This window comes from Eleutherodactylus coqui, chromosome 12 (assembly GCF_035609145.1).
Source record: "Eleutherodactylus coqui strain aEleCoq1 chromosome 12, aEleCoq1.hap1, whole genome shotgun sequence".
NCBI lineage: Eukaryota > Metazoa > Chordata > Amphibia > Anura > Eleutherodactylidae > Eleutherodactylus > Eleutherodactylus coqui.
Window position 1 is genome coordinate 124,040,018 of NC_089848.1, and position 24,831 is coordinate 124,064,848.

General features: G+C 46.9%; 1 protein-coding gene across 1 annotated transcript in view; it reads left to right on the plus strand.

Annotated features, from left to right (window-relative positions):
* LOC136586785 (macrophage mannose receptor 1-like) overlaps positions 1-23,436 on the plus strand; it is a 359,197-nt gene extending 335,761 nt beyond the window's left edge. The window contains exon 30 of the mRNA XM_066585009.1: positions 22,788-23,436. Within this exon, the coding sequence (XP_066441106.1) occupies positions 22,788-22,996 (209 nt within the window). The 3' untranslated portion in view covers positions 22,997-23,436. The remainder of the gene's footprint in view (positions 1-22,787) is intronic.
* The last annotated feature ends 1,395 nt before the right edge of the window (positions 23,437-24,831 follow it).

The following is a 24,831-nucleotide window of genomic DNA, read 5'->3' on the forward strand; positions in this document are numbered from 1 at the left end:
GCCGTGGGTCCACAGGGAGTTGTAACTGCATGTGTCCACTTCTAAAGAACCCCAGTCTGACTGGGGCATGCAGTGTGGGCCGAAGCCCACCTGCATTAAACATGAATTTATTACCTCAGCTGTGATGGGCAATGCAATGGGATATATTTATGTCCCGCCGGTGGGTTCCAGGCAGCCAGCCATGCTGTGGGTCCACAGGGAGTTGTAACTGCATGTGTCCACTTCTAAAGAACCCCAGTCTGACTGGGGCATGCAGTGTGGGCCGAAGCCCACCTGCATTAAACATGACATTACCTCAGCTGTGATTGGCAATGCAATGGGATATATTTATGTACCGCCGGTGGGTTCCAGGGAGCCACCCATGCTGTCGGTCCACAGGGAGTTGTAACTGCATGTGTACACTTCTAAAGAACCCCAGTCTGAATGGGGCATGCAGTGTGGGCCGAAGCCCACCTGCATTAAACATGACATTATTACCTCAGCTGTGATGGGCAATGCAATGGGATATATTTATGTACCGCCGGTGGCTTCCTGTCACCCACCCATGCTGTCGGTCCACAGGGAATTCACAATAGGGAGTTGTACCTGCCTGTGTCTATGAATTAAAAACCCTGGTCCGGTTGGGGCATGCAGTGTGGGCCGAAGCCCACCTGCATTTAATCTGACGTTAGCTCTGCTGTCCAGGGCACTGCAATGGGATACATTTATGTACAGCCGGTGGGTTCCAGGGAGACACCCATGCTGTGGGTGCACACGGAATTCCCATTGCGGAGTTGTACCTGCCTGTGACTATTTATAAAAAAACGCGGTCTGACTGGGGCATGCAGACACCTTGACAGAATGAATAGTGTGTGACACATAGGTTCCCCATTGCTATGCCCACGTGTGCAGCTCCAGATGGAGGTGGCACAGGATTGGATTTCTCATTGCTTATGTACAGCATTGTGGGCTATCGCCCCGCCCCTTTTAAAGAGGGTCGCTGCCTAGCCGTGCCAACCCTCTGCAGTGTGTGCCTGCGGTTCCTCTGGCAGACGCACTTATAAATAGACATGAGGGTGGTGTGGCATGAGGGCAGCTGAAGGCTGGGCAGGGACAGTTTGTTGTGCGCTGTGGACTCTGGGACGTGGGGGGGGGGGTTGGGCAGCATGTAACCCAGGAGAAGTGGCAGCGGAGTGTCATGCAGGCAGTGATTGTGCTTTGTTGGAGGTAGTGTGGTGCTTAGCTAAGGTATGCATTGCTAGTGAGGGCTTTTCAGAAGTAAAAGTTGTTAAGAGGGGGGGCCCACTCTTGCCGCTATTGTGGCTTAATAGTGGGACCTGGGAACTTGAGATGCAGCCCAACATGTAGCCCCTCGCCTGCCCTATCCGTTGCTGTGTCGTTCCCATCACTTTCTTGAATTGCCCAGATTTTCACAAACGAAAACCTTAGCGAGCATCGGCGATATACAAAAATGCTCGGGTCCCCCATTGACTTCAATGGGGTTCGTTACTCGAAACGAACCCTCGAGCATCGCAAAAAGTTCGTCTCGAGTAACGAGCACCCGAGCATTTTGGTGCTCGCTCATCTCTAATCTAGACCCATTTTTCTATCCAGACATTTCTCAGATGCCTCTGCACTATGCCAGTCACTGCATTGGCTGCCCATCCACTGCAGAACAAAATATAACTCCTCACCCCCACCCACAAAGCTCTCAGAAGTGCTGCGCCACCGTACATCGCTTCCCTCCTGTCCGTACAACACCCAGCCCGCACACTCCAATCCACTAACACACTCAAACTAAACATCCCTTTAATAAAAAACCTCATGCGCTCTCCTCCAGGACTTCATTAGAGCAGAAACGATCCTCTGAGATGCATTACCCCAAGGCATCCAGACAATCTCTGATTCACGAAATTTCAGATGTGCCATAAAAACACACCTCTTCAGGGAGGCATACCAAATCTCCCAACCTAGTCCCCCTGCCCCTTCCCACAGCTACCCACACCTTCCACCCTGCCTATCGCATATGACCTCTACACCTGTACCTCCTTACTGTCCCTACCCCGTTTGCTTCCTAATAACTGACTTCTACATGTAATTACCGTAGTGCTTGTCTTCCCCCATGCCTTATCTCCCCCCTCCCTTCCTGTACCTCCTGTATCACCCCCACCCCTTAGTTTCAAACTGATTGTCTACCATATGTATGCTTTTGTATTTGTCTGTGTTCTCCCCCACTTGAAAGCATTGCGAAATAGGTTGGAGCTATACAAATAAAGATTATTACTACTTGTGGATTTCAGTTAACTGTGAACTTAACTGGAAAAACCCTTGTCAGGCAGCCACTGTCAAGGCAAATTGGATCATGGGAGGCATCAAAAGAGGCATGGGGCACATGACCTGAACATTGTTCTTTCGCTTTACAAGTCATTGTTCAGACCACACATGGATTATTGTGGACTGTTTTGGACATCAGTACTGAAGGAGGACATATCAGAGCTTCAGTGATTTTAAAGAGGGACAACTAAAGTAATAAATAATGGGTGGACTATAATATTCAGAGAGTTTATCAAAATTCCTGGTCACGCTGTAGAACTTGTCCAGGAAAAGTTTGACAAAAATGTATAGAAACGGTGATAAAATGCTCCTGCGCTCAAACAGTCTGTAGATGACAGTGTAGAATAAATTGTATAACATTTACTTAGAAAGGTGGGTGGGGGAGGGGTTGATAATCATCCCGCACCTCCCCGTTTGTTCTGAGTTCGCTGTCAAGACAATTAAATGGGATAGATATTTCCAACAAAACTAGTGTTGAAGGAATTCACTAAATCACCCAAGACAGATATTTGTCCAGCCTTTGTTTGAACACTTCCATTAAAGGAGAACTCACCACTTCCCGCGGTAACCTGTTCCACTCATTGATCACCCTCATTGTCAGAAAGTTTTTTTTAATATCTAATTTGTGTCTCCTCCCTTTCAGTTTCATCCCATTGCTTCTGGTCTTACCACGTTCCTTTTAGAGAGGGTGACTCTGGCCAGGTCTTGGAAAATTGAGATTTTGGCTCCTTCCAGTAATAGTTCTTCATAAGTTCTGCTTCTTCTCAGGATGTCATCTCTGACTTTAGTAGTAAGCAGCCTGCAGATTATATCTCTGGGTGGTTCATCTTGCCTGGGTCTCGGTCTCAGGGCCCTGTGTGCTCTTTCTACGATGATCTCCTCTAGGTAGTTGTCACCTAGCAGTGTGATAAAGAGCTGCCTTATTGCCCCAGTGACGGACTCCGGTAGGATGGATTCAGGGACACCTTTAATTCAGAGGTTGTTTCTCCTCGCTCGATTCTCTTGATCTTCCAGCCAGTCGACAATTCGATTTAGATGGCCTTGGCAGGTTGTGAGAGATGAGGTAGCGGCTGTGGTGTAGGTCACCAGTTTCTCTTGTTGTTTCCAGCTGCTCCACTCTCCCTCCTATCTGTCTCATCTCCTGTCTAAAGTCCTGTATTTCTCTCATGAGAGGCTCCAGTGCTCTGGTGAGGAAGTCTCTAGTGATGGGCAGCTTTCTGCAACTTGCAGGGTCCTCATTTTCACTGCTAGCTTTGTCTGCCCTGGTGTTGGAGGTCATCAGCGTGGCTTTTTTCACAGATGATGGAGTCTGATGTGCTGAGGGCGCTGAGAGAAGTGGCTGCGTTTTTTTCACAAAGTTAAGAAACCAGTAAGGTTACAGCAGCACTCCTATATAGATACCACTACTTAGTGGGGGTGCGAGAGGTAAAAAAACAGTGCACGCTTAAGCTGAGTCCAGACTTCAATGGGCTCAAAATGATACAGTCCTTAAATTGATTGCAAAGCGGCACAGAAGATTGAATAAACAAAAAAGGTTGTTCACATCCTTCTTCTCAGAGTATAAAACATACCTTTATTTAAACCATCCAGGTAAAAAATCGCAGAACAGCAACGTTCCGGCTGATAAAACAGCCTTTTTCAAGCTTAATGCCTTAAAGGGGTTGTCCCGCGCCGAAACGGGTTTTTTTTTTTTCCTCTCCCTCCGTGGACCGCAGCTCTTCTGTGTGGTCCATTGCCGATTCCAGCCTCCTGATTGGCTGGAATCGGCACGTGACGGGGAGGAGCTACACGGAGCTACACGGAGCCCCATTGAAGAAAGCAGAAGACCCGGACTGCGCAAGCGCGGCTAATTTGGCCATCAGACGGCGAAAATTAGTCGGCTCCATGGAAACGAGGACGCTAGCAACGGAGCAGGTAAGTGAAAAACTTTTTATAACTTCTGTATGGCTCATAATTAATGCACAATGTACATTACAAAGTGCATTAATATGGCCATACAGAAGTGTATAGACCCACTTGCTGCCACGGGACAACCCCTTTAATACACAGACTCCATATTTATAAAACAGATGACCCAATCTCCAACAAACATAAAAACGCACCCAGAAATTACATACATGTGATAGGGCCACTGAAGAGTACATCACAGGGGTGAATAGCTGAGGACCACGAGTGCTGGAACCTCACAATCAGGAAGGCGTCATATTAAAGGCATCCCTGATACATCATCAAAGGAAGCCCGGCTACACTCCACCATGGCACATCTCGCGAGATCTGCTATAACTCGAGCATGCGTGGGCGGTCACCGACGGGGAACACCCAGGCCCGATGCGTCACAGGTAGGAGGAGTTAGATGTAGAGCGCCGCCGTCAGCAAAGGGAATCCCGGCTATGGCTCACTACGTCTACTCTCTCAACGTCCGCGTAGTCTCGTGCATGCGCGCGGCGCCACCTTCAGAAAAAAAGCCCAAACCGGACACGTCATGGATGGGAGGAGCCACGCGAAAGTCTCCATCGTCAAAAGAGACCCCTACTGGGTGCAAGATGTAGATTTAAATGTCCTAGAAATGATGGATAAATAGTGCATCAACACCTAGGTCAGGGCTCAGTGGGGGATAGCACACGAGAATAACCCCACCGTGCTCAGCCAGTAGGTCATGCAGCAACAATAATGTCACTGTCTTGTACTGTACATGAAAATTGCCTGAATAATGTCAAAAAAATAAAAACATGAAAAATGTAAATGATAGAAAAAACAAAACAAGGTAACTGGATAAAGTATCTTTTAGATGAATGTCATCCAAGAGAATACCTTACATCACCATATAACGAATGATGAAAATAAAACCAACAATGTATAGCCAAAACAGATAAATCCTTCAGCCACACACTGCTGTGTATATGTGTAGCCATGGCTGGCAAAGAAAACCTCTTGTGTCGCAAATATAAGGAGTGGCACTCCTACCAAAAAGGGAAAAAAGATCATTGTGATACATATCAACTTTATTGAAATACATTTTTTTTGAAAGCCAAGGTTAGTGATCAACCCATAGTGTTTTTATGCCCTGCTATGCTGGGTTTTAATGACCAGAGCCGTAAAAAAACGCTTCCCCTGGGGATTAAAGCCCTGCAGGCTCAGGACGTGACAGCTCTATGCTGTCAGTTAGCGAGGTAGCCAACATCCTGGAGCTGTCATGGGGTGCCATGGGAAGCCCTCTCCCCGATCACGCAATTGCATTAAAGTGTATGAAAAGTAAAATAAAGTTTCAGCTCCTCTTATGGATCGGATCAGTATGGGGAGCTGAGGATACTCATGCCCTTCCTCCACAATGTCTCGCGGCGTTCTCGTCCACCATGACCTGATGCCGGTCTTCTGCGCTGGCACGCCAGGCATCATTACATCACGCACATGCGTAAAATCCTGCGAGGCCCGGGAAATTTAAAAACTCCCTGCTTCCAGCTAGTATCAGTAGCCGAGAGCAGGGAGCTGTCACCGGGAGCTGCTGCATGCGGTTCCCGGTCACATGATCGCTGTTATCCAATGGATAATACCGATGAAGTCAAAGTTAAAAGAAATGTTTAAAAAGAATAGAAAAAAAAGTTTGTTTCATCTCCCCTCATGGATAAGAGCAAAACTAAGAAAAAGTAGCCCCGCGCTGCAGGGGACTTAGAGTGCTGTGATTACACGGAGTTGGAAAACCTCTTGTGGATTGGCCCCAGTATTTATTAAAGCCACGCGTTTCGGCACTTCATCGTGCCTTTTTAAAGCATAAAATACACAATTGTCAAGTATACATATATACACAAATATACACCGAGGCGTCCGTCAGCGGCATCGCGCGATACCCTCTGATGTAATCAAAAGGGGGGGGGGGGTTCCTCCCTGCAGCATGTTATCACATGACCTCTTTTGGAACACTATGTGCGTTCCAGTTCATCATAAAACTTTACCATACCATGAAAGGATGACAAACAGGCATTTGCTAGTTCTCCGCAGAGGGAGTATGTAGTATATCTCTGTATATGGCACTATATATTGCGCCTTTCTATTGAACAAATATGAGCACTACTTACTTTTCAAGACATAAAACACCAATACATCTTAAATAGAGTACAGTATAAAATTAATGTAATAAATATAGCAAATATAAATAATATAAAATCCTCGGAGTCACATAAAAACATTTCATTATTAAACATATATAGATAATATATTAAATAGTGTATTAAATAATGATATCGCAAACAATTAGTATTATATAGTTAATGCGTTGTTCATGTATATTTCTGGATTAATGGCAGGTTATTACACAAGATGAATAAGAAGTCATTAATACGGAGCTATTGGGGGATTATGAATATCTGATTAATGTGTCTATGATTACTAGAGATGAGCGAACGTACTCGTCCCAGCTTGATGCTCGGGCGAATATTAGGGTGTTCGGGATGCTCGTTACTCGTGACGAGTACCACGCGATGTTCGGGTTACTTTCACTTTCATCTCTGAGACGTTAGCGCGCTTTTCTGGCCAATTGAAAGACAGGGAAGGCATTACAACTTCCCCCTGCGACGTTCAAGCCCTATACCACCCCCCTGCAGTGAGTGGCTGGCGAGATCAGGTGTCACCCGAGTATATAAATCGGCCCCTCCCTGCGGCTCGCCACAGATGCGTTCTGACATAGAGGAGGGAAAGTGCTGCTGGTGCCGGAGCTGCTATAGGGAGAGTGTTAGGAGTATTTTAGGCTTAAAGAACCCCAACGGTCCTTCTTAGGGCCACATCTAACCGTGTGCAGTACTGTGGAGGCTGCTTTTTGCAGTGTTGCACATTTCTTTTTTTTTGGTATATCGGCCATGCAGAGCATTGCGCCCTGCAGTAATACTCCAGGGCCAGAAGCGCTTAGGCAGGGACAGAAGACATATTGATTGAATATAGGCAGTGGGCCTTTGCAAAAAAATTTGGGGAAAAAAATCTATTTGGGCTGCCTGTGACTGTCCTCAGTTTTCTGGGTCTCTGCTGGGTGTAGTAGTTCTCCAAATTCATACGCAGCCAGCTAAGTGTTACAGCAGGCTTGTGCAAAATTATTTCCTGGCTCTGTCTGGGCTGTGAAATCACCGCTGTATTGCAGTTCACAGTGCAACACTCTGCAGTTCTTTGACATACTCCAGGGCCAGAAGCGCTTAGGCAGGGACAGAAGACATATTGATTGAATATAGGCAGTGGGCCTTTGCAAACAAATTTGGGGAAAAAAATCTATTTGGGCTGCCTGTGACTGTCCTCAGTGTTCTGGGTCTCTGCTGGGTGTAGTAGTTCTCCAAATTCATACGCAGCCAGCTAAGTGTTACAGCAGGCTTGCGCAAAATTATTTCCTGGCGTTCCGTAAGCGAAGTCAGCCTCCAACCACAGGCCAATAAGCGGCACATTTAATTACAGCGTTCTGTTTCTGCATTACTGGTAATACAGCATGCTGAGGGGTAGGGGTAGGCCTAGAGGACGTGGACGCGGCCGAGGACGCGAAGGCCCAAGTAAGGGTGTGGGCACAGGCCGAGCTCCTGATCCAGGTGTATCGCAGCCGACTGCTGCGGGATTAGGAGAGAGGCACGTTTCTGGCGTCCCCACATTCATCGCACAATTAATGGGTCCACGCGAGAGACTTTTATTAGAAAATGAGCAGTGTGAGCAGGTCCTATCGTGGATGGCAGAAAGTGCATCCAGCAATCTATCGACCACCCAGACTTCTGCGCCGTCCACTGCTACAACTCTGAATCCTCTGGCTGCTGCTCCTCCTTCCTCCCAGCCTCCTCACTCCATTACAATGACACATTCTGAGGAGCGGCAGACTCCCAGGAACTGTTCTCGGGCCCCTGCTCAGATTGGGCAGCAGTGGTTCCTCTCCCACCAGAGGAGTTTATCGTGACCGATGCCCAACCTTTGGAAAGTTCTCGGGGTCCGGGGGATGAGGCTGGGGACTTCCGGCAACTGTCTCAAGACCTTTCAGTGGGTGAGGAGGACGATGACGATGAGACACAGTTGTCTATCAGTGAGGTAGTAGTAAGGGCAGTAAGTCCGAGGGAGGAGCGCACAGAGGATTCAGAGGAAGAGCAGCAGGACGATGAGGTGACTGACCCCACCTGGTTTGCTACGCCTACTGAGGACAGGTCTTCAGAGGGGGAGGCAAGGGCAGCAGCAGGGCAGGTTGCAAGAGGCAGTGCGGTGTCCAGGGGTAGAGGCAGGCCAGACCGAATAATTCATCAACTGTTTTCCAAAGCGCCCCCTCGCGCCATGCCACCCTGCAGAGGCCGAGGTGCTCAAAGGTCTGGCAGTTTTTCATTGAGAGTGCAGACGACCGACGAACAGTGGTGTGCAACCTTTGTCGCGCCAAGATCAGCCGGGGAGCCACCACCAACAGCCTCACCACCACCAGCATGCGCAGACATATGATGGCCAAGCACCCCACAAGGTGGGACGAAGGCCGTTCACCGCCTACGGTTTGCACCGCTGCCTCTCCCCCTGTGCCCCAACCTGCCACTGAGCTCCAACCCCCCTCTCAGGACACAGGCACCACCGTCTCCTGGCCTGCACCCACACCCTCACCTCCGCTGTCCTCGGCCCCATCCACCAATGTCTGTCAGCGCACCGTCCAGCCGTCGCTAGCGCAACTGTTTGAGTGCAAGCGCAATTATGCCGCCACGCACCCGCACGCTCAAGCGTTAAACGTGCACATTGCCAAATTTATCAGCCTGGAGATGCTGCCGTATAGGGTTGAGGAAACGGAGTCTTTCAAAAATATGATGGCGGCGGCGGCCCCGCACTACTCAGTTCCCAGTCGCCACTACTTTTCCCGATGTGCCGTCCCAGCCCTGCACGACCACGTCTCCCGCAACATTGTACGCGCCCTCACCAACGCGGTTACTGCCAAGGTCCACTTAACAACGGACACGTGGACAAGCACAGGCGGGCAGGGCCACTATATCTCCCTGACGGCACATTGGGTGAATTTAGTGGAGGCTGGGACCGAGTCAGAGCCTAGGACCGCTCACGTCCTACCCACCCCCAGAATTGTGGGCCCCAGCTCGGTGCTGGTATCTGGGGCGGTGTATGCTTCCTCCACTAAACCATCCTCCTCCTCCTCCTCCAACGCAACCTCTGTCTCGCAATCAAGATGTGTCAGCAGCAGCACGTCGACAGCAGTCGGTGTCACGTGGTGTGGCAGCACAGCGGTGGGCAAGCGTCAGCAGGCCGTGCTATAACTACTCAGCTTAGGAGATAAGAGGCACACGGCCCACGAACTGCTGCAGGGTCTGACAGAGCAGACCGACCGCTGGCTTGCGCCGCTGAGCCTCCAACCGGGCATGGTCGTGTGTGACAACGGCGTAACCTGGTGGCGGCCCTGCAGCTCGGCAGCCTCACGCACGTGCCATGCCTGGCCCACGTCTTTAATTTGGTGGTTCAGCGCTTTCTGAAAAGCTACCCACGCTTGTCAGACCTGCTCGGAAAGGTGCGCCGCCTCTGCGCACATTTCCGCAAATCCCACACGGACGCTGCCACCCTGCGCACCCTGCAACATCGGTTTAATCTGCCAGTGCACCGGCTGCTGTGCGACGTGCCCACACGGTGGAACTCTACGCTCCACATGTTGGCCAGGCTCTATGAGCAGCGTAGAGCTATAGTGGAATACCAACTCCAACATGGGCGGCGCAGTGGGAGTCAGCCTCCTCAATTCTTTTCAGAAGAGTGGGCCTGGTTGGCAGACATCTGCCAGGTCCTTCGAAACTTTGAGGAGTCTACCCAGGTGGTGAGCAGGGATGCTGCAATCATTAGCGTCACCATTCCTCTTTTATGCCTCTTGAGAAGTTCCCTGCAAGGCATAAAGGCAGACGCTCTGCGCTCGGAAACAGAGCCGGAGGAAGACAGTATGTCGCTGGATAGTCAGAGCACCCTCCTGTCTATATCTCAGCGCGTTGAGGAGGAGGAGGAGGAGGAGGAGCATGATGAGGATGAGGAGGAGGGGGAAGAGACAGCTTGGCCCACTGCTGAGTGTACACATACTGCTTGCCTGTCATCCTTTCAGCGTGTATGGCCTGAGGAGGAGGAGGAGGAGGGGGAGGAGGAGGATCCTGAAAGTGATCTTCCTAGTGAGGACAGCCATGTGTTGCGTACAGGTACCCTGGCACACATGGCTGACTTCATGTTAGGATGCCTTTCTCGTGACCCTCGCGTTGCACACATTCTGGCCACTACGGATTACTGGGTGTACACACTGCTCGACCCATGGTATAAGGAGAACCTTTCCACTCTCATACCCGAAGAGGAAAGGGGTTCGAGAGTGATGCTATACCACAGGACCCTGGCGGACAAACTGATGGTAAAATTCCCATCCGACAGCGCTAGTGGCAGAAGGCGCAGTTCCGAGGGCCAGGTAGCAGGGGAGGCGCGGAGATCAGACAGCATGTACAGCACAGGCAGGGGAACACTCTTTAAGGTCCCTGGACAGCTTTATGGCTCCCCAGCAAGCCTGTGTCACCGCTCCCCAGTCAAGGCTGAGTCGGCGGGAGCACTGTAAAAGGATGGTGAGGGAGTACGTAGCCGATCGCACGACCGTCCTCCGTGACGCCTCTGCCCCCTACAACTACTGGGTGTCAAAGCTGGACACATAGCCTGAACTCGCGCTGTATGCCCTGGAGGTGCTTGCTTGTCCTGCGGCTAGCGTCTTGTCAGAGAGGGTGTTTAGTGCGGCTGGGGGAATCATCACAGATAAGCGTACCCGCCTGTCAACCGACAGTGCCGACAGGCTTACACTCATCAAGATGAACAATGCCTGGATTTCCCCAGACTTCTCTTCTCCACCAGCGGACAGCAGTGATACCTAAGCAATACGTAGGCTGCACCCGCGGATGGAAGTATCGTTCTCTGTCCCCATCAAAAACGGGAACATTTTTGCTTCATCAATCTGTGTATAGTATTCATTCTCCTGCTCCTCCTCCTGAAACCTCACGTAATCACGCCGAACGGGCAATTTTTCTTAGGGCCACAAGGCTCAGTCATATAATTTTTCTAAAAATTTTTTATACGTTTCAATGCTCATTAAAGCGTTGAAACTTCCACGTGAACCAATTTTTATTTAAACTGGGCTGCCTCCAGGCCTAGTTACCAATTAAGCCACATGGGTTTCACCTGCCCTTTTTCTGAGGTACATTAGTACGGTTGGTACACCAATTTTTTGGGGGCCCTCGCCTACAGTGTAATCCAATTAATTTTTTGCACACCTGCATTACAGCTGACGGTACCTCAGCTGTGCTGGGCACTGCAATGGGATATATTTATGTACCGCCGGTGGGTTCCAGGGAGCCACCCATGCTGTGGTTCCACACGGAGTTGTAACTACATCTGTTCACTTCTAAAGAACCCCAGTCTGACTGGGGCATGCAGTGTGGGCCAAAGCCCACCTGCATTAAGCACGACATTACCTCAGCTGTGATGGGCAATGCAATGGGATATATTTATGTACCGCCGGTGACTTCCTGGCACCCACCCATGCTGTAGGTCCACACGGAGTTGTAACTACATCTGTCCACTTCTAAAGAACCCCAGTCTGACTGGGGCATGCAGTATGGGCCGAAGCCCACCTGCATTAAACATGACATTACCTCAGCTGTGATGGGCACTGCAATGGGATATATTTATGTACCGTCGGTGGGTTCCAGGGAGCCACCCATGCTGTGGGTCCACACGGAGTTGTAACTACATCTGTCCACTTCTAAAGAACCCCAGTCTGACTGGGGCATGCAGTGTGGGCCGAAGCCCACCTGCATTAAACATGACATTACCTCTGCTGTGATGGGCAATGCAATGGGATATATTTATGTACCGCCGGTGGGTTCCAGGGAGCCACCCATGCTGTGGGTCCACACGGAGTTGTAACTACATCTGTCCACTTCTAAAGAACCCCAGTCTCACTGGGGCATGCAGTGTGGGCCGAAGCCCACCTGCATTAAACATGACATTACCTCAGCTGTGATGGGCATTGCAATGGGATATATTTATGTACCGCCGGTGGCTTCCTGGCACCCACCCATGCTGTCGGTCCACAAGGACTTCACAATAGGGAGTTGTACCTGCCTGTGTCTATGAATTAAAAAGCCCGGTCAGGTTGGGGCATGCAGTGTGGGCTGAAGCCCACCTGCATTTAATCTGACGTTAGCTCTGCTGTCCAGGGCACTGCAATGGAATACGTTTATGTACAGCCGGTGGGTTCCAGGGAGCCACCCATGCTGTGGGTGCACACGGAATTCCCATTGCGGAGTTGTACCTGGCTGTGACTATTTTAAAAAAAACGCGGTCGGACTGGGGCATGCAGACACCTTGACAGAATGAATAGTGTGTGGCACATAGGTTCCCCATTGCTATGCCCACGTGTGCAGCTCCAGATGGAGGTGGCACAGGATTGGATTTCTCATTGCTTCTGTACAGCATTGTGGGCTATCGCCCCGCCCCTTTTAAAGAGGGTCGCTGCCTAGCCATGCCAACCCTCTGCAGTGTGTGCCTGCTTTTCCTCTGGCAGACGCACTTATAAATAGACATGAGGGTGGTGTGGCATGAGTGTAGCTGAAGGCTGCGCAGGGACAGTTTGGTGTGCGCTGTGGACACTGGGTCGTGCGGGGGGGGGGGGGTTGGGCAGCATGTAACCCAGGAGAAGTGGCAGCGGAGTGTCATGCAGGCAGTGATTGTGCATTGTTGGAGGTAGTGTGGTGCTTAGCTTAAGGTATGCCTTGCTAATGAGGGCTTTTCAGAAGTAAAACTTGTTGGGAGGGGGGGGGGGCACTCTTGCCGGTATTGTGGCTTAATAGTGGGACCTGAGAACTTCAGATGCAGCCCAACATGTAGCCCCTGGCCTGCCCGATCCGTTTCTGTGTCGTTCCCATCACTTTCTTGAATTGCCCAGATTTTCACAAATGAAAACCTTATCGAGCATCGGCGATATACAAAAATGCTCGGGTCGCCCATTGACTTCAATGGGGTTCGTTATTCGAAACGAACCCTCGAGCATCGCGAAAAGTTCGTCCCGAGTAACGAGCACCCGAGCATTTTGGTGCTCGCTCATCTCTAATGATTACATTTTTTCTAATATTTCATTAAATCCATGCGGGGTTAAAGCCTTCAAATGAAATATCTAGTACATTTCTTTCCTCCTTATTGCCGCTATTGATCTTGATTTTACGTGTTCTAGCGGTGTCACTATTAACCCTTTGTAATCCTGATTGTGAATCTCCCCAAAATGCCTGGAAACGCTGTGCTGCTGATGGAAATATTTTTATATTAAACCTATGGTGACACGATGTGTACTTGTTGTTCTGCCTACATATCTGCTGCCGCACGGGCATTCTAACATATATGTTACATTACTGGTTTCACAAGGTTTATTCTGTTTAATATGAGTTGTATCACCTCCCTGTTGAATTTTATTCCTTTTGTGCGCTAAAAGTGGGCAACATTTCCATCTTTTTCTGTAGCGTTTTGAAGCTCCCTTGGTGTTAGATGCTGACTTTGGGTGTTAAATGGGTTAACCCCACTTTTTCTCTTCTTTGTTTTTCTAGCGGGATTGGGGGGGGGGGGGGCATGGTGTAAAGTTCTATTCCTTTTAAAAATTATCCTTGGGTCTTTTTCTAGTCTCTTTTCACAGTATGGATCCCCCAGCAGTAAATTCCAGTTTTTTCTTATAATTTTCCTTATTTCCCCGTTGTTACTGCTATATTTAGTCAGATGTATAGCTGGTAGTCTCCTGGACTCCTCTGATGTCCCATCTTCTACTTCTTTCTCTTCATTATTTTGAAGTTTCATATCTTCTATTAAGCTTTCCAGGTATCGTTTTTCTTTGAAACGTTCTATGATTTTTGTCTGCATCTCAAGTTCTTCTTCAGAGGAGCAATTTCTATGAATTCTTTTTAGTTGGCTATATGGTATGTTATTTTTCCAGCTTTTCGCATGGCAGCTAGTATAGTCTAAATAGCTGTTTTTATCAACCTTTTTGAAGTGCGTTTTAGTATGAATGATGTTATTACTACAAAATAAAACTAGATCTAGGAAGATTATTTGCGTTTTCTCAATTGTACCTGTAAATCTTAAGTTCATTGTATTTATATGTAAATCATCAATAGAGGACGTAAGGTCGCCTTCTGTGCCTTCCCAAACTAACAAAGTATCATCTATAAACCTCCGGTGTAATTTAATCCTTGCATCTTGAAAAGCTTCCTTTTCCAAATAACCCATTTAAAGGTTCATGAAAGATGGGGCAAACTTGCTGCCCATCACCGTCCCGTGAGTTTGAATATAGAATTCATCATTATATACAAAATAATAGTTTTTTTTAAATGAAATCTATGGATTTAGCTTTAAAATACTTTTGATTGGATGGCATAAGTGGATCATTATCTAGATACCATTTGACTGCTGTTGCACCTAAATTATGGGGTATGTTATTATATGGAGCTTCTACATCTAATGGGCACCATATATATTCTTGTTTCCAGTTACATTTAGGGATTGATTCTAGCAGATGTCCTGTGTCTTTAATGAATGTGGGGAGGTTTGATACATACTTCTGTAGTATTGTGTCAATGTATTCAGATAGATGGCAGGTTACAGAATTTATTCCCGCAATAATGGGTCTTCCAGGCGGGTCGTGGATGTCTTTATGAATCTTTGGGATATGGTATTTCCAGCTCTATCTGATTGGTGCAGATTGCTTCTTTGTTTGATAGTCCTCCCTCTTGTAGGGCTTCATTAATAAATTGATGTAGAGGTTTATCTCTGATGTGGGATCTCCACCGATTTTCTTGTAATGTTTATCGTTATTAAGTAAATTGAGACTTACTTCATGATAACGATTATCATCCATTACAACTATCCCTCCCCCTTGTCGGCTCTTTTTATAGTTAACCCTGTATTATTACTCAATTGTGTCAGTGTCGTTTTTTCACTAGAGGTTAGATTCTTCTTCATGCATTTATTGTTATTGGACATATCTGTTAGGTCTTTTAACGTGTTATTATCTGGTTCATATATCTGTGAGGGAAGATGAAATTACGTACCTAAGGCCCCTGGATTTATCCACGGACCATACCACTGCTTCTGCGCACGTGCCTGTTGCCAAAATGTGGGAAGCATGCGCAAAAGCTGCGGATTGCCAGGGTAATTTACAATCTCCTTGCTTCTGGATACCAAACATAACTGAGAGCCTGGAGATCTCAGGAGGGACCGTGGTTCTTGGTCACGTGATCGCCGTTATCCACTGATTAACGGCGGTCACTTAAAAGAAAAAAATAGTTTCACCTCTGGGTCCCAGTTCCGATCCATCAAGGGAGGTGAAATTACTTACCTCAGGCCACTGGCAATGTCCCCTGACAGAATCCTCACTTAGCTTTGGCGCATGTTCCTGTCACCAAAATGGCAGATGCAAGCACAGAAGCAAGAGAGGGCCCAGAAAATTTAAAATCTCCTTGCTCCTGACTACTAAAGGTAGCTGAGAGCTTGGAGCAGTGACTAGTGGCTGCAGTGAGCGGTCCCCGGTCACGTGATTGCCGTTATCCAATGGATAATGGCGATCATGTAAAAGTTCAAAGACTGTTGAAGTTTGATGTTCCTTTTGGCTTGGGCCCTATTGTGCATGAGGACATAGGATTAAGACCACAATAAGTATGTCTCTGTACACGGGACAAACAGGCTTATCCATTTTGGGGTGAAAGTATTCATTCCTATGTGTGCTGTACAAAAAAAACATGTTTTTAAAATGACATAATTGCCAAAAAACGAAAAATGTAATTTTTTCCCCTTCTGCTTTGCTTAGATTCATTCAAAAACTGTGGGGTTAGAATATGCAGTACACCCCTAGATGAATTTGGCCGTTTTGGCCACTCAAGGGCTCTACAAGTGGGCAATGGGGCCTAAAACACCTTCAAGCAAAATGCCTGTTCTGAAAGCCACCGGCTGCTCCTTTCGTTTTGGACCCCGTTGTGCATACAGATATAAGATTAGGGCCACAACAGATATGTTTCTGAACAAAGGACAAACAGGGGCATCCATTTTGGGATGTAAATCCTTATTTTCATGTGCACTATAGAAAAATGACATATTTGCAAAAATATGAAATTTTATTTGTTCTCCTCTAAATTTCATGAACTCCTGAAAAGAATCTGTGGGGTCAAAATACTCCTGACCCCCCCAGTGAATACATTAAGGGGTGTAGTTTTTGAAATGGGGTAATTTGTGGGGTTATCTATCATTCTGACACTTATCAGCCTTTGCAATCTTAACTTGGTGCAGGAAAGCAAAATGTTCCTCAAAATGTTAACAATCATCGTTAAATTTGTACATCTCTTAAATGGTTAAAAAAACCTAAGTTTTTCAAATGTGCACCCACAATAAAGTAAAGAGATGGATATATATATATCCCCGAGGTCCCCGTCTGCGCATGCGCGCCCGATGTCAATCATCGGGCGCGTGCACAGAGGGGCTCAAGCCCAGGGAAATTTAAAATCCCTCTGCTCCTGGCTGCCATGTGTAGCCCAGAGCAGAGGGATGTCACTGGGGACATGATCACTGTCATCCAATGGATGACAGTGATCATATATAGTAAAAAACAAAGTGTAAAAAAGTTTTTTTTAAAAAGTGTAAAAAGTAAAAAAAAAGGTTAAAAAATCTTACGTCTCATCACCCCCCCACGGATCATATCCGTGAGGGAGGATAAAATGACGTACCTAAGGCCCGCGGATTTATCCGCGGACCTTACCACAGCTTCTGTGCATGCACCCGTCGCCAAAGTGGCGGACGCATGCGCAAAAGCTGTGGATTGCCAGCGTAATTTAAAATCTCCCTGCTCCTGGCTACAAAACTTAGCCGAGAGCCTGGAAATTTCACGGAGATCCGCCGTGAGCGGTTCCTGGTCACGTGTTTGCCGTTATCCAATGGATAACGGCGATCACGTAAAAGTAAAAAAAAGGTGAAGCTTCATCTCCCCTCACCGATGCGATCGGTGAGAGGAGATGAAACTTTTTTTTTTTCAATCAATAGTTTTTTAGTGTTTTCTGGTAAAGGTTACAGAGATCACGTTTTAAGTATTAGCAGTTTACGTAAATCTTGTGCACATGGCATTCATTTATGCATATGAAAGCATTAACTGTATTCGTAACCATTAGTAGATGAAACTTTTTAACGGAGGCCTCCGTATTTGCACCCCGACGCGATCTTCTTCTGTGAACTTTCCCGGATTCTGCGCATGCGACCGCCGGCAAAACACTGGACACATGCGCAGGAGTCGGGGAGCCCAGGAAATTTAAAATCTCCTTGCTCCCAGCGACCATCGGTCGCTGAGAGCCTGGAGCAGTGACGGCTGGCCTTGTTGAGCGGTCCACGGTCACGTGATAAAAAGGTAGCGATCTACCTTTGGCCGGTCTCACATGACCGGATAGGAATTACGGATTCCGCATGCATCTGATCTGCGCCATTACGCAGATCAATCGCATTGGATTACACAATTCCGCTCACAGTGGGTCGGAATTTCGTAATTCCCTTGCAGAAAAGAGAATGCAGCAGGTTCTATTTTACTGCGGATATCCGCAACATAGAGCTCATTGTGCTCCGTGGTCGTGGATATAACCGCAGTCCATATGCAACTACATTGCATACGGTCTGCGGGTGCCCGCGTCATCGCTAAGTAACGGTGCGGGAAATGCAAACAAAAAAAAAAGTACTGCGAATGACCGCCTGTGTGAGTAGGCTGTTATGCAAAGTACATTACGCGGCCATACGCAGGGTCACAGCCAGGCTAACACATGGGATCCGCTGCGGGCCTCCGCAAGCGGATTCCGCCTACGGCTGGGTGAGCCCGGCGTTATTCAGACCGCTACCTGTAATACGCAATTTACAAGAAGCCCCGGGAACGCTCACCTTCCTGCAGTTCCAGGAGCAGCTTGTTGAGCGTCTTCTGTGCGAGACCGCCGAACCTCCGCAAGTTTACAGAGACTAACAGAGCGCCACTTTTTACACCCCATCCCTGCCGCTGAGGTCAAGAAATACCCCCAAAAAGCATGAGAGGAGGGGTGATACCCGGTTTTATTGCCCCATGTGCCCATCCCAACCAGCCTCCGTAATTACCCCTGTCTTCGGAAACACTACACAGTTCACATTATTACTTTTATCTAAGATTTGGGGAACGCCGAAAAGGGCGCAGAGTGTGTGTGGGGGGGGGGGGGGATTTTTTTAAGGTGTCAATTTTTATTCCGTACAAGTGGGCAATGGGTCCTGGAATTTATTCAGTTGTGCCCAGAAATCCAACGGGTGTTCCCTCCATTATAGGCCTAACCATGTGTCCTATAAGTAGATTAAGGCCACAATGGGTATGTTTTTGAACACAGGACAAACGGGGGTATCCATTTTGGGGTGAATGTCTTCATTCCTATGTACACTGTACAAAAAAAACTGTTTTTAAATTGAAAAAATTGCCCAAAAAAATGAAAATTGTAATTTTTTCCTTCTGCTTTGCTTAGATTCACTCAAATACTGTGGGGTCAAAGTATACAGTACACCCCTAGATGAATTCTTTAAGGGGTCTAGTTTTTAAAATGGTGACATTTGTGATGGTTCTTTATTGTTTTAGACGCTCAATGGCTCTATTAGTGGGCAATGGGGCCTGGAATTTATTCCGTTGTACCCTGAAATCCAACGGGTGTTCCTTCCATTATAGGCCTAGCTATGTGTCCTTAAGTAGATTAGGGCCACAAGGGGTATGGTTCTGAACACGGGACAAACAGGGGTATCCATTTTGGGGTGAAAGTCTTCATTCCTATGTGTGCTGTACAAAAATAACAGTTTTTAAATTGATACAACTGCCAAAAAAATGAAAATTGTAATTTTTTCCTACTGCTTTGCTTAGATTTATTCAAAAATTGTAGGGTAAAAATACACAGTACACCCCTAGATAAATTCGTTAAGGGGTCTAGTTTTCAAAATGGGGTCATTTGTGGGGGTTCTCTGTCGTGTTGGCCGCTCAAGAGCTCTACAAGTGGGCAATGGGGCCTAAATCACCTTCATGCTAAATTTCAGTTCTGAAAGCCCCCGACTACTACTTACATTTTGGGCCCTGTTGTGCATCCAGACAAAAGATTAGGGCCACAATGGGTATGTCTCTGAACACGGGAGAAACAGGAGTATCCATTTTGGGGTGCAAGTCTTCATTCATGTGTGTGCTGTACAAAAAAAGCAGTTTTTAAAATGATTGAATTGCCAAAAAAATGAAAATCACATTTTTTTCCCTTTGCTTTGCTTGAATTCATTCAAAAACTGTGGGATCAAAATGGGCAGTACACCCCTAGATAAATTCTTTAAGGGGTCTAGTTTTTAAAATGGGGTCATTTGTGGGGGTTCTCTTTGGTTTTGCCCGCTTAAGAGCTCTACAAAAGTGCTATGGGGCCTAAAACGCCTTCAAGCAAAATTTATGTTCTGAAAGACACCGACTACTCCTTTCATTTTAGGCCCCGTTGTGCATCCAGACATAAGATTAGGGCCACAATGGGTATGTTTATGAACACGGGAGAAACGGGGGTATCCATTTTGGGGTGTCAATCCTCATTTTCATTGGCACTACAGGAAAAAAATATGTCTTTAAAATGACATATTTGCAAAAATATGAAATGTTATTTTTTCTCCTCTAAATTTAATTAATTCCTGAAAAAAAACGGTGGGGTCAAAATACTGATGACACCACTCAGTGGATACATTAAGGGGTGTAGTTTTTAAAATAGGGTCATTTGGGGGGGTATCTATTATTCTGACACTCATTAGCCTTTGCAAACTTGGCTTGGTGCTGGAAAACAAAGTGTTCCTCAAAATGCTGAAAAGTAATGTTTAATTTGTACGTCATCTAAATAGTTAAAAAAAAACACAAAAGTTTTTCAAATGTGCATTCAGAATAAATTAAACAGATGGAAATATATATCTTATCAAAAAATTGTACAGTATGTTTGGACGTATTTGAGATATTACAGTTGAAAATGTGAAAAAATAAAAATTTTTTCAAAATTTTCCCAATTTTGGTGCTTTTAATAAATATACACAAATTATATCAGTCTCTTTTTACAAACAAAATGAAGTACATGTGGCAAAAAAAAATGTCAGAATCACTTGGATATGCAAAGCCTTTACGGAGTTATGCTACGTTGAACGACGCATGTCAGATTTCCAAAATTTGGCTCCGTCACTAAGGCGCAAACAGGCTTCGTCACTAAGGGGTTAAGGCGCAAACAGGCTTGGTCACTAAGGGGTTAAATACTTTACATATTTCCATTCTACTCTGCATTACAGATCTGTTGCTTGCTTGAAAAATATTACAGAATAGTTCACATATCCCAGGATCTCAGCATGCATACATAGGTCGATTGTGTGAGCCGGCTCACTGCTCAAAAAAAAACTGGTGTCACTTTTTTGCTAATTTCATTTTCAATAGAACAATAAAAGAAAAAATAAATGCAGTTATAAAAGGATGCAAAATCACTGAACCCGGTGGAATACAAACATTAATCTGCTTTTAAAATACACAAAAATCCCATTTGTAACCTGTTGTGTTTTGTGTTCACAGCTCCGCTGCCCACGGAGAAGCTGGTGGAGATACCAGGTACAGTAAAGAACATCTAGCAGTAATGTATGTGATATTAGAAGGAGCAATTGTAGACTCAGTGGAGACCAGCGGTTGTACAGCAACCACTCATAAAGGAAGTCGTAGGCACATACTGCACATTTATTCTACATCTCACTCCCAAAATGTCTAGGGATGATTAAGGCCGGCTTCACACGGCCGTGACGGCGCCCCCCCAGAGACCCCAATACTTACCTGCAGATCCGGCGTCCCAGGTGCCGCATGACGCTTCGGCACGCATGTGCAATAGAGCGCGTGGCGCCGACCGCATCATATGACACGCCCACAGCGTCACACGATGCGCCGGCTGCGTAATATGACACGGCTGCGGTAGGCGGGGAAGCGGTTTCACGCTATCTTCCGCTGTGCTACAGTGGAAGATACCGTGACGGACGGCTTCCATTGACTGCAATGGAAGCCGTCCGCGCGTACATCCGCGGCAAATAGAGCATGCCGCGGGTGAGGACGGGTGATTTTATGATGCGGAATTCCGCGGTGGAATTCCGCACCGCAAGCATTGTGTTATTAGGTTTAATAGAACCTAATAGCTGTGGGCAACACAGCGGATTTCCGCCGCATATTAGGCAGCGTTAATCCGTCCGTGTGAAGGAGCCCTAACAGATGTCGGATTTTTTTTACTGGACTTATTGTTGCGGATTTGTTTGGGACAACGCTGTCACTATTTTGAACCCAACAGTATTAGATAATTTTGCCGTGCGCTCAAATAAGAGAACAGCGACACAAATCTGGGTACTCACTCTGAAGGGGGAGGTTCCCCAATGATGGAAAAATAGGGTGTGACCTTCTCCCTTGGACCCTTCGTTGAGATTATGCGGTCTCACCCGGAGGTAGTATATCTTTTTTATTCCAAATGTCAGAGTCACATATGAACAAATGTTGTCCCTCACACAGGAGGTCAAACGGTAAATGCAACGCAATGGATGGCACTTGTCAAGGCTTCTTTCCTCTAGACATTGAAGATGCCCCCTTGTTACAGTCACATTCCTGGGTATAAATATATCAAGGGGCAATACAGAGATCTCTCCCATCATCCATTTATACACAGTTTTCAGAGTGCCCCCTCTGGGTACAAATAGATGATGGGAGAGATCCCATCCTTTGTATTGACCCCTGATATATTTATACATAGTTATTAGGTCACCCCTCAGCCATCTAGTTTTCTAAACTAAATAGTCACAATCTGGATAACTTATCTGGGTATTGTAGTCCGCCCATTCCATTTATTACTTAAGTTGCCGCCTTTGTACCCATTCAAGCTCTGATATGTCCTTCCTGAGTACCGGTGCCCAAAACAGTCCACAGCATTCCATGTATGGTACACAATGTGCATCAGATAGTTAGAGAAGCACTACAGCCATCTTTGCTTGTTCAGGACCGGAGAGTCGTCTTAAGATTGTTTTTACATCGGCGTTGGAGCCTCCAGCCAGAGTTTCCGTCACAGATGTGGCTGAAAATATCGGGAGAAAAAGCGCTGTATTCAGCACTTCTTGTTCTGTCCAAAAGCCAGCCAGCTGGACAGAAAGCAGGCAGACCACATTATAGCCAATGACTGTCCAGTCCAGCGACTGAGTCATTCAGCCATGGGTATTTCCCTTTACTGCTTCCTGAACGGAGAAGGAAAGCGGTATTTCCAGCGCAGGTGTGAAAGCACCCTAAGATAACTTGCCACAAAAAGTTATCAGGTCAAGTTAATCTTTGCTAAGTCTGTAGAGGGTCTTCTGTCTATAGGTATTATGTAAGGCATAACTCTATAACTCATTCTCCTTTACAGAAGAGAAGCCCTCACACGGCATGACCATTGGTGTGGTGGTTCTTGTCATTATTGTCGTTGCTGGCATCGCCACTGCAGTCTTCTTTGTATATCGGAGGAAGAAAGGGAAAGAAAACGGTGTAAACAACAGAATATACTTTGACAGTAACTGCACAGCTGGAACACACGATGGAAACGTCTTAGTGGAAAACATTGAGCAAAATGAATAGGAAAATTCCTCCCTTAAATAAAACCAGACCGGCGTTGTGCTATAATGTCCGGGCTATAACAGACTCATGGACGATGCCCATCTATGGGGAAGAAATAAGACTGGGCACAATTACAACATGACCTAAAGGAATATAAGAAAACACAAAGTTCTTGTAAAATTGTTGATTGCTCTTATAGCCATATAGTTATGATGTTTTTAATACACATAATTTTCTATGACATGATATATAACTCTCTTGTTCTTTCCTGTAGAACGGCCTGTATGGGCAGGTCATGTATGTTAGGAGCGCCAGGGCTTGCAGGGGAAGGTCAATCAGATGAAAAAGTGTAGATCTTCTGAAAGTTGTTGAAATTGCTCACTATTGTTTAGCATAAATTTCTTGGATAATTTTTCAGGTTGTTTCTGGAGCTGTCACTGTTATTAAAGTATGAAATAGCAGATTTGTAATGATGTGTAATCCGTATTCTGGGTGGGTGTGGCTGTGTGAGTAAGAGGTGTGCTTTGCATGAGCAATGTGTGATAAGAATCGGGTTCCCGCACAGAAAGTTGCTCAGTTAGTGCGTGTCATGGAAGGAGCTGAACCTGAGTGCTCCCGTGGAGCGTGCGGAGCAGAAGCAGCGGGTGAGATTAGAGACAAACCAGCAATGTGGATAATTGCCCTTAGGAGTGCTGTACCATTACCTGAGTGCCACCCGAGTCCACTGAAAAAGTGTAACGGTATACTGCCCTTGATACGCCAGGCCTATTGCCCTGATCTCACCCGCAACTTCTGTCCCTGCCTGCTTACCTCCACTCCTGGCTAACCCCAGGTGGGCAACTGGGCGGTGGTCTCTACTCTCACTAGGGACCGAGAAGGGACGCTGGCGTACCTGATGGAAAGGGCAGAATACAACAGAAAAGGCAGATGTAATAACCCAACACGAAAATACAAAGCAGACCTGAGGCAAATGGAATAGCCAGGCAGAAATAGCAAACAAGCTGACAGAAGCAGGAGACCGACAGAGCAGGCTAGCTAGCTCACTGGGGGAAACCAATAACTGGCAGTGATTGCAAGTCACTGCCAGACTTATAAACAAAAGCCTCCACCCAGGGGCGGAGAGAGGGAGAAGCCAACTCCCAATATAAAATATAAAAAGGAAGCTAGTGCCCGGCAGCTGTAATCACCGATGTGCGCACACATGACGCTACGAGCCACCAGCACACCGCCGGCCAGGAACCCATGCCCCCAGCAAGCGGACCACATGCCGGGGGGTGCATCCCGACCGCCAGACCCAGCACCCCGCCGCCCCGGGAGTAGCCGCAACTGCCGCATGATACCAAAAAGCCCAGAAAGTAGAGGCTGCTGTGGGAGTGAATGACAAGTGAACTGACCAAATATCAAATCGGTAAGGGTCCTTTTACATGGGATGAATGTCAGGTAGTGAAGCGCCCGCCATTAGTCCTAGCGATAATGGGTCCTGTGCTTTCAAACAGGAGCGAGTATCACTTAGTGATGGAGGTGAGGCAAAGCGGGATGGAGATCCGGTTGCCCATCTCCATAATAAATTGACCGTCATTTGATTTTTTTAGCATAGAATGGTAGAGTTCGAAGAAACCTCCAGGGTCATCGGGTCCAACCCCCTGCTCAGTGCAGGATCACTAAATCATCCCAGACAGATGTCTGTCCAGCCTTTGTTTGAACACTTCCATTGAAGGAGAGCTTCCCACCTCCTGTGGCAACCTGTTCCACTCATTGATCCCCCTCACTGTCTAATGTCTAATCTGTATCTCCTCCATTTCAGTTTCATCCCATTGCTTCTAGTCTTTCCTTGTGCAGATGAGAATAGGGCTGAT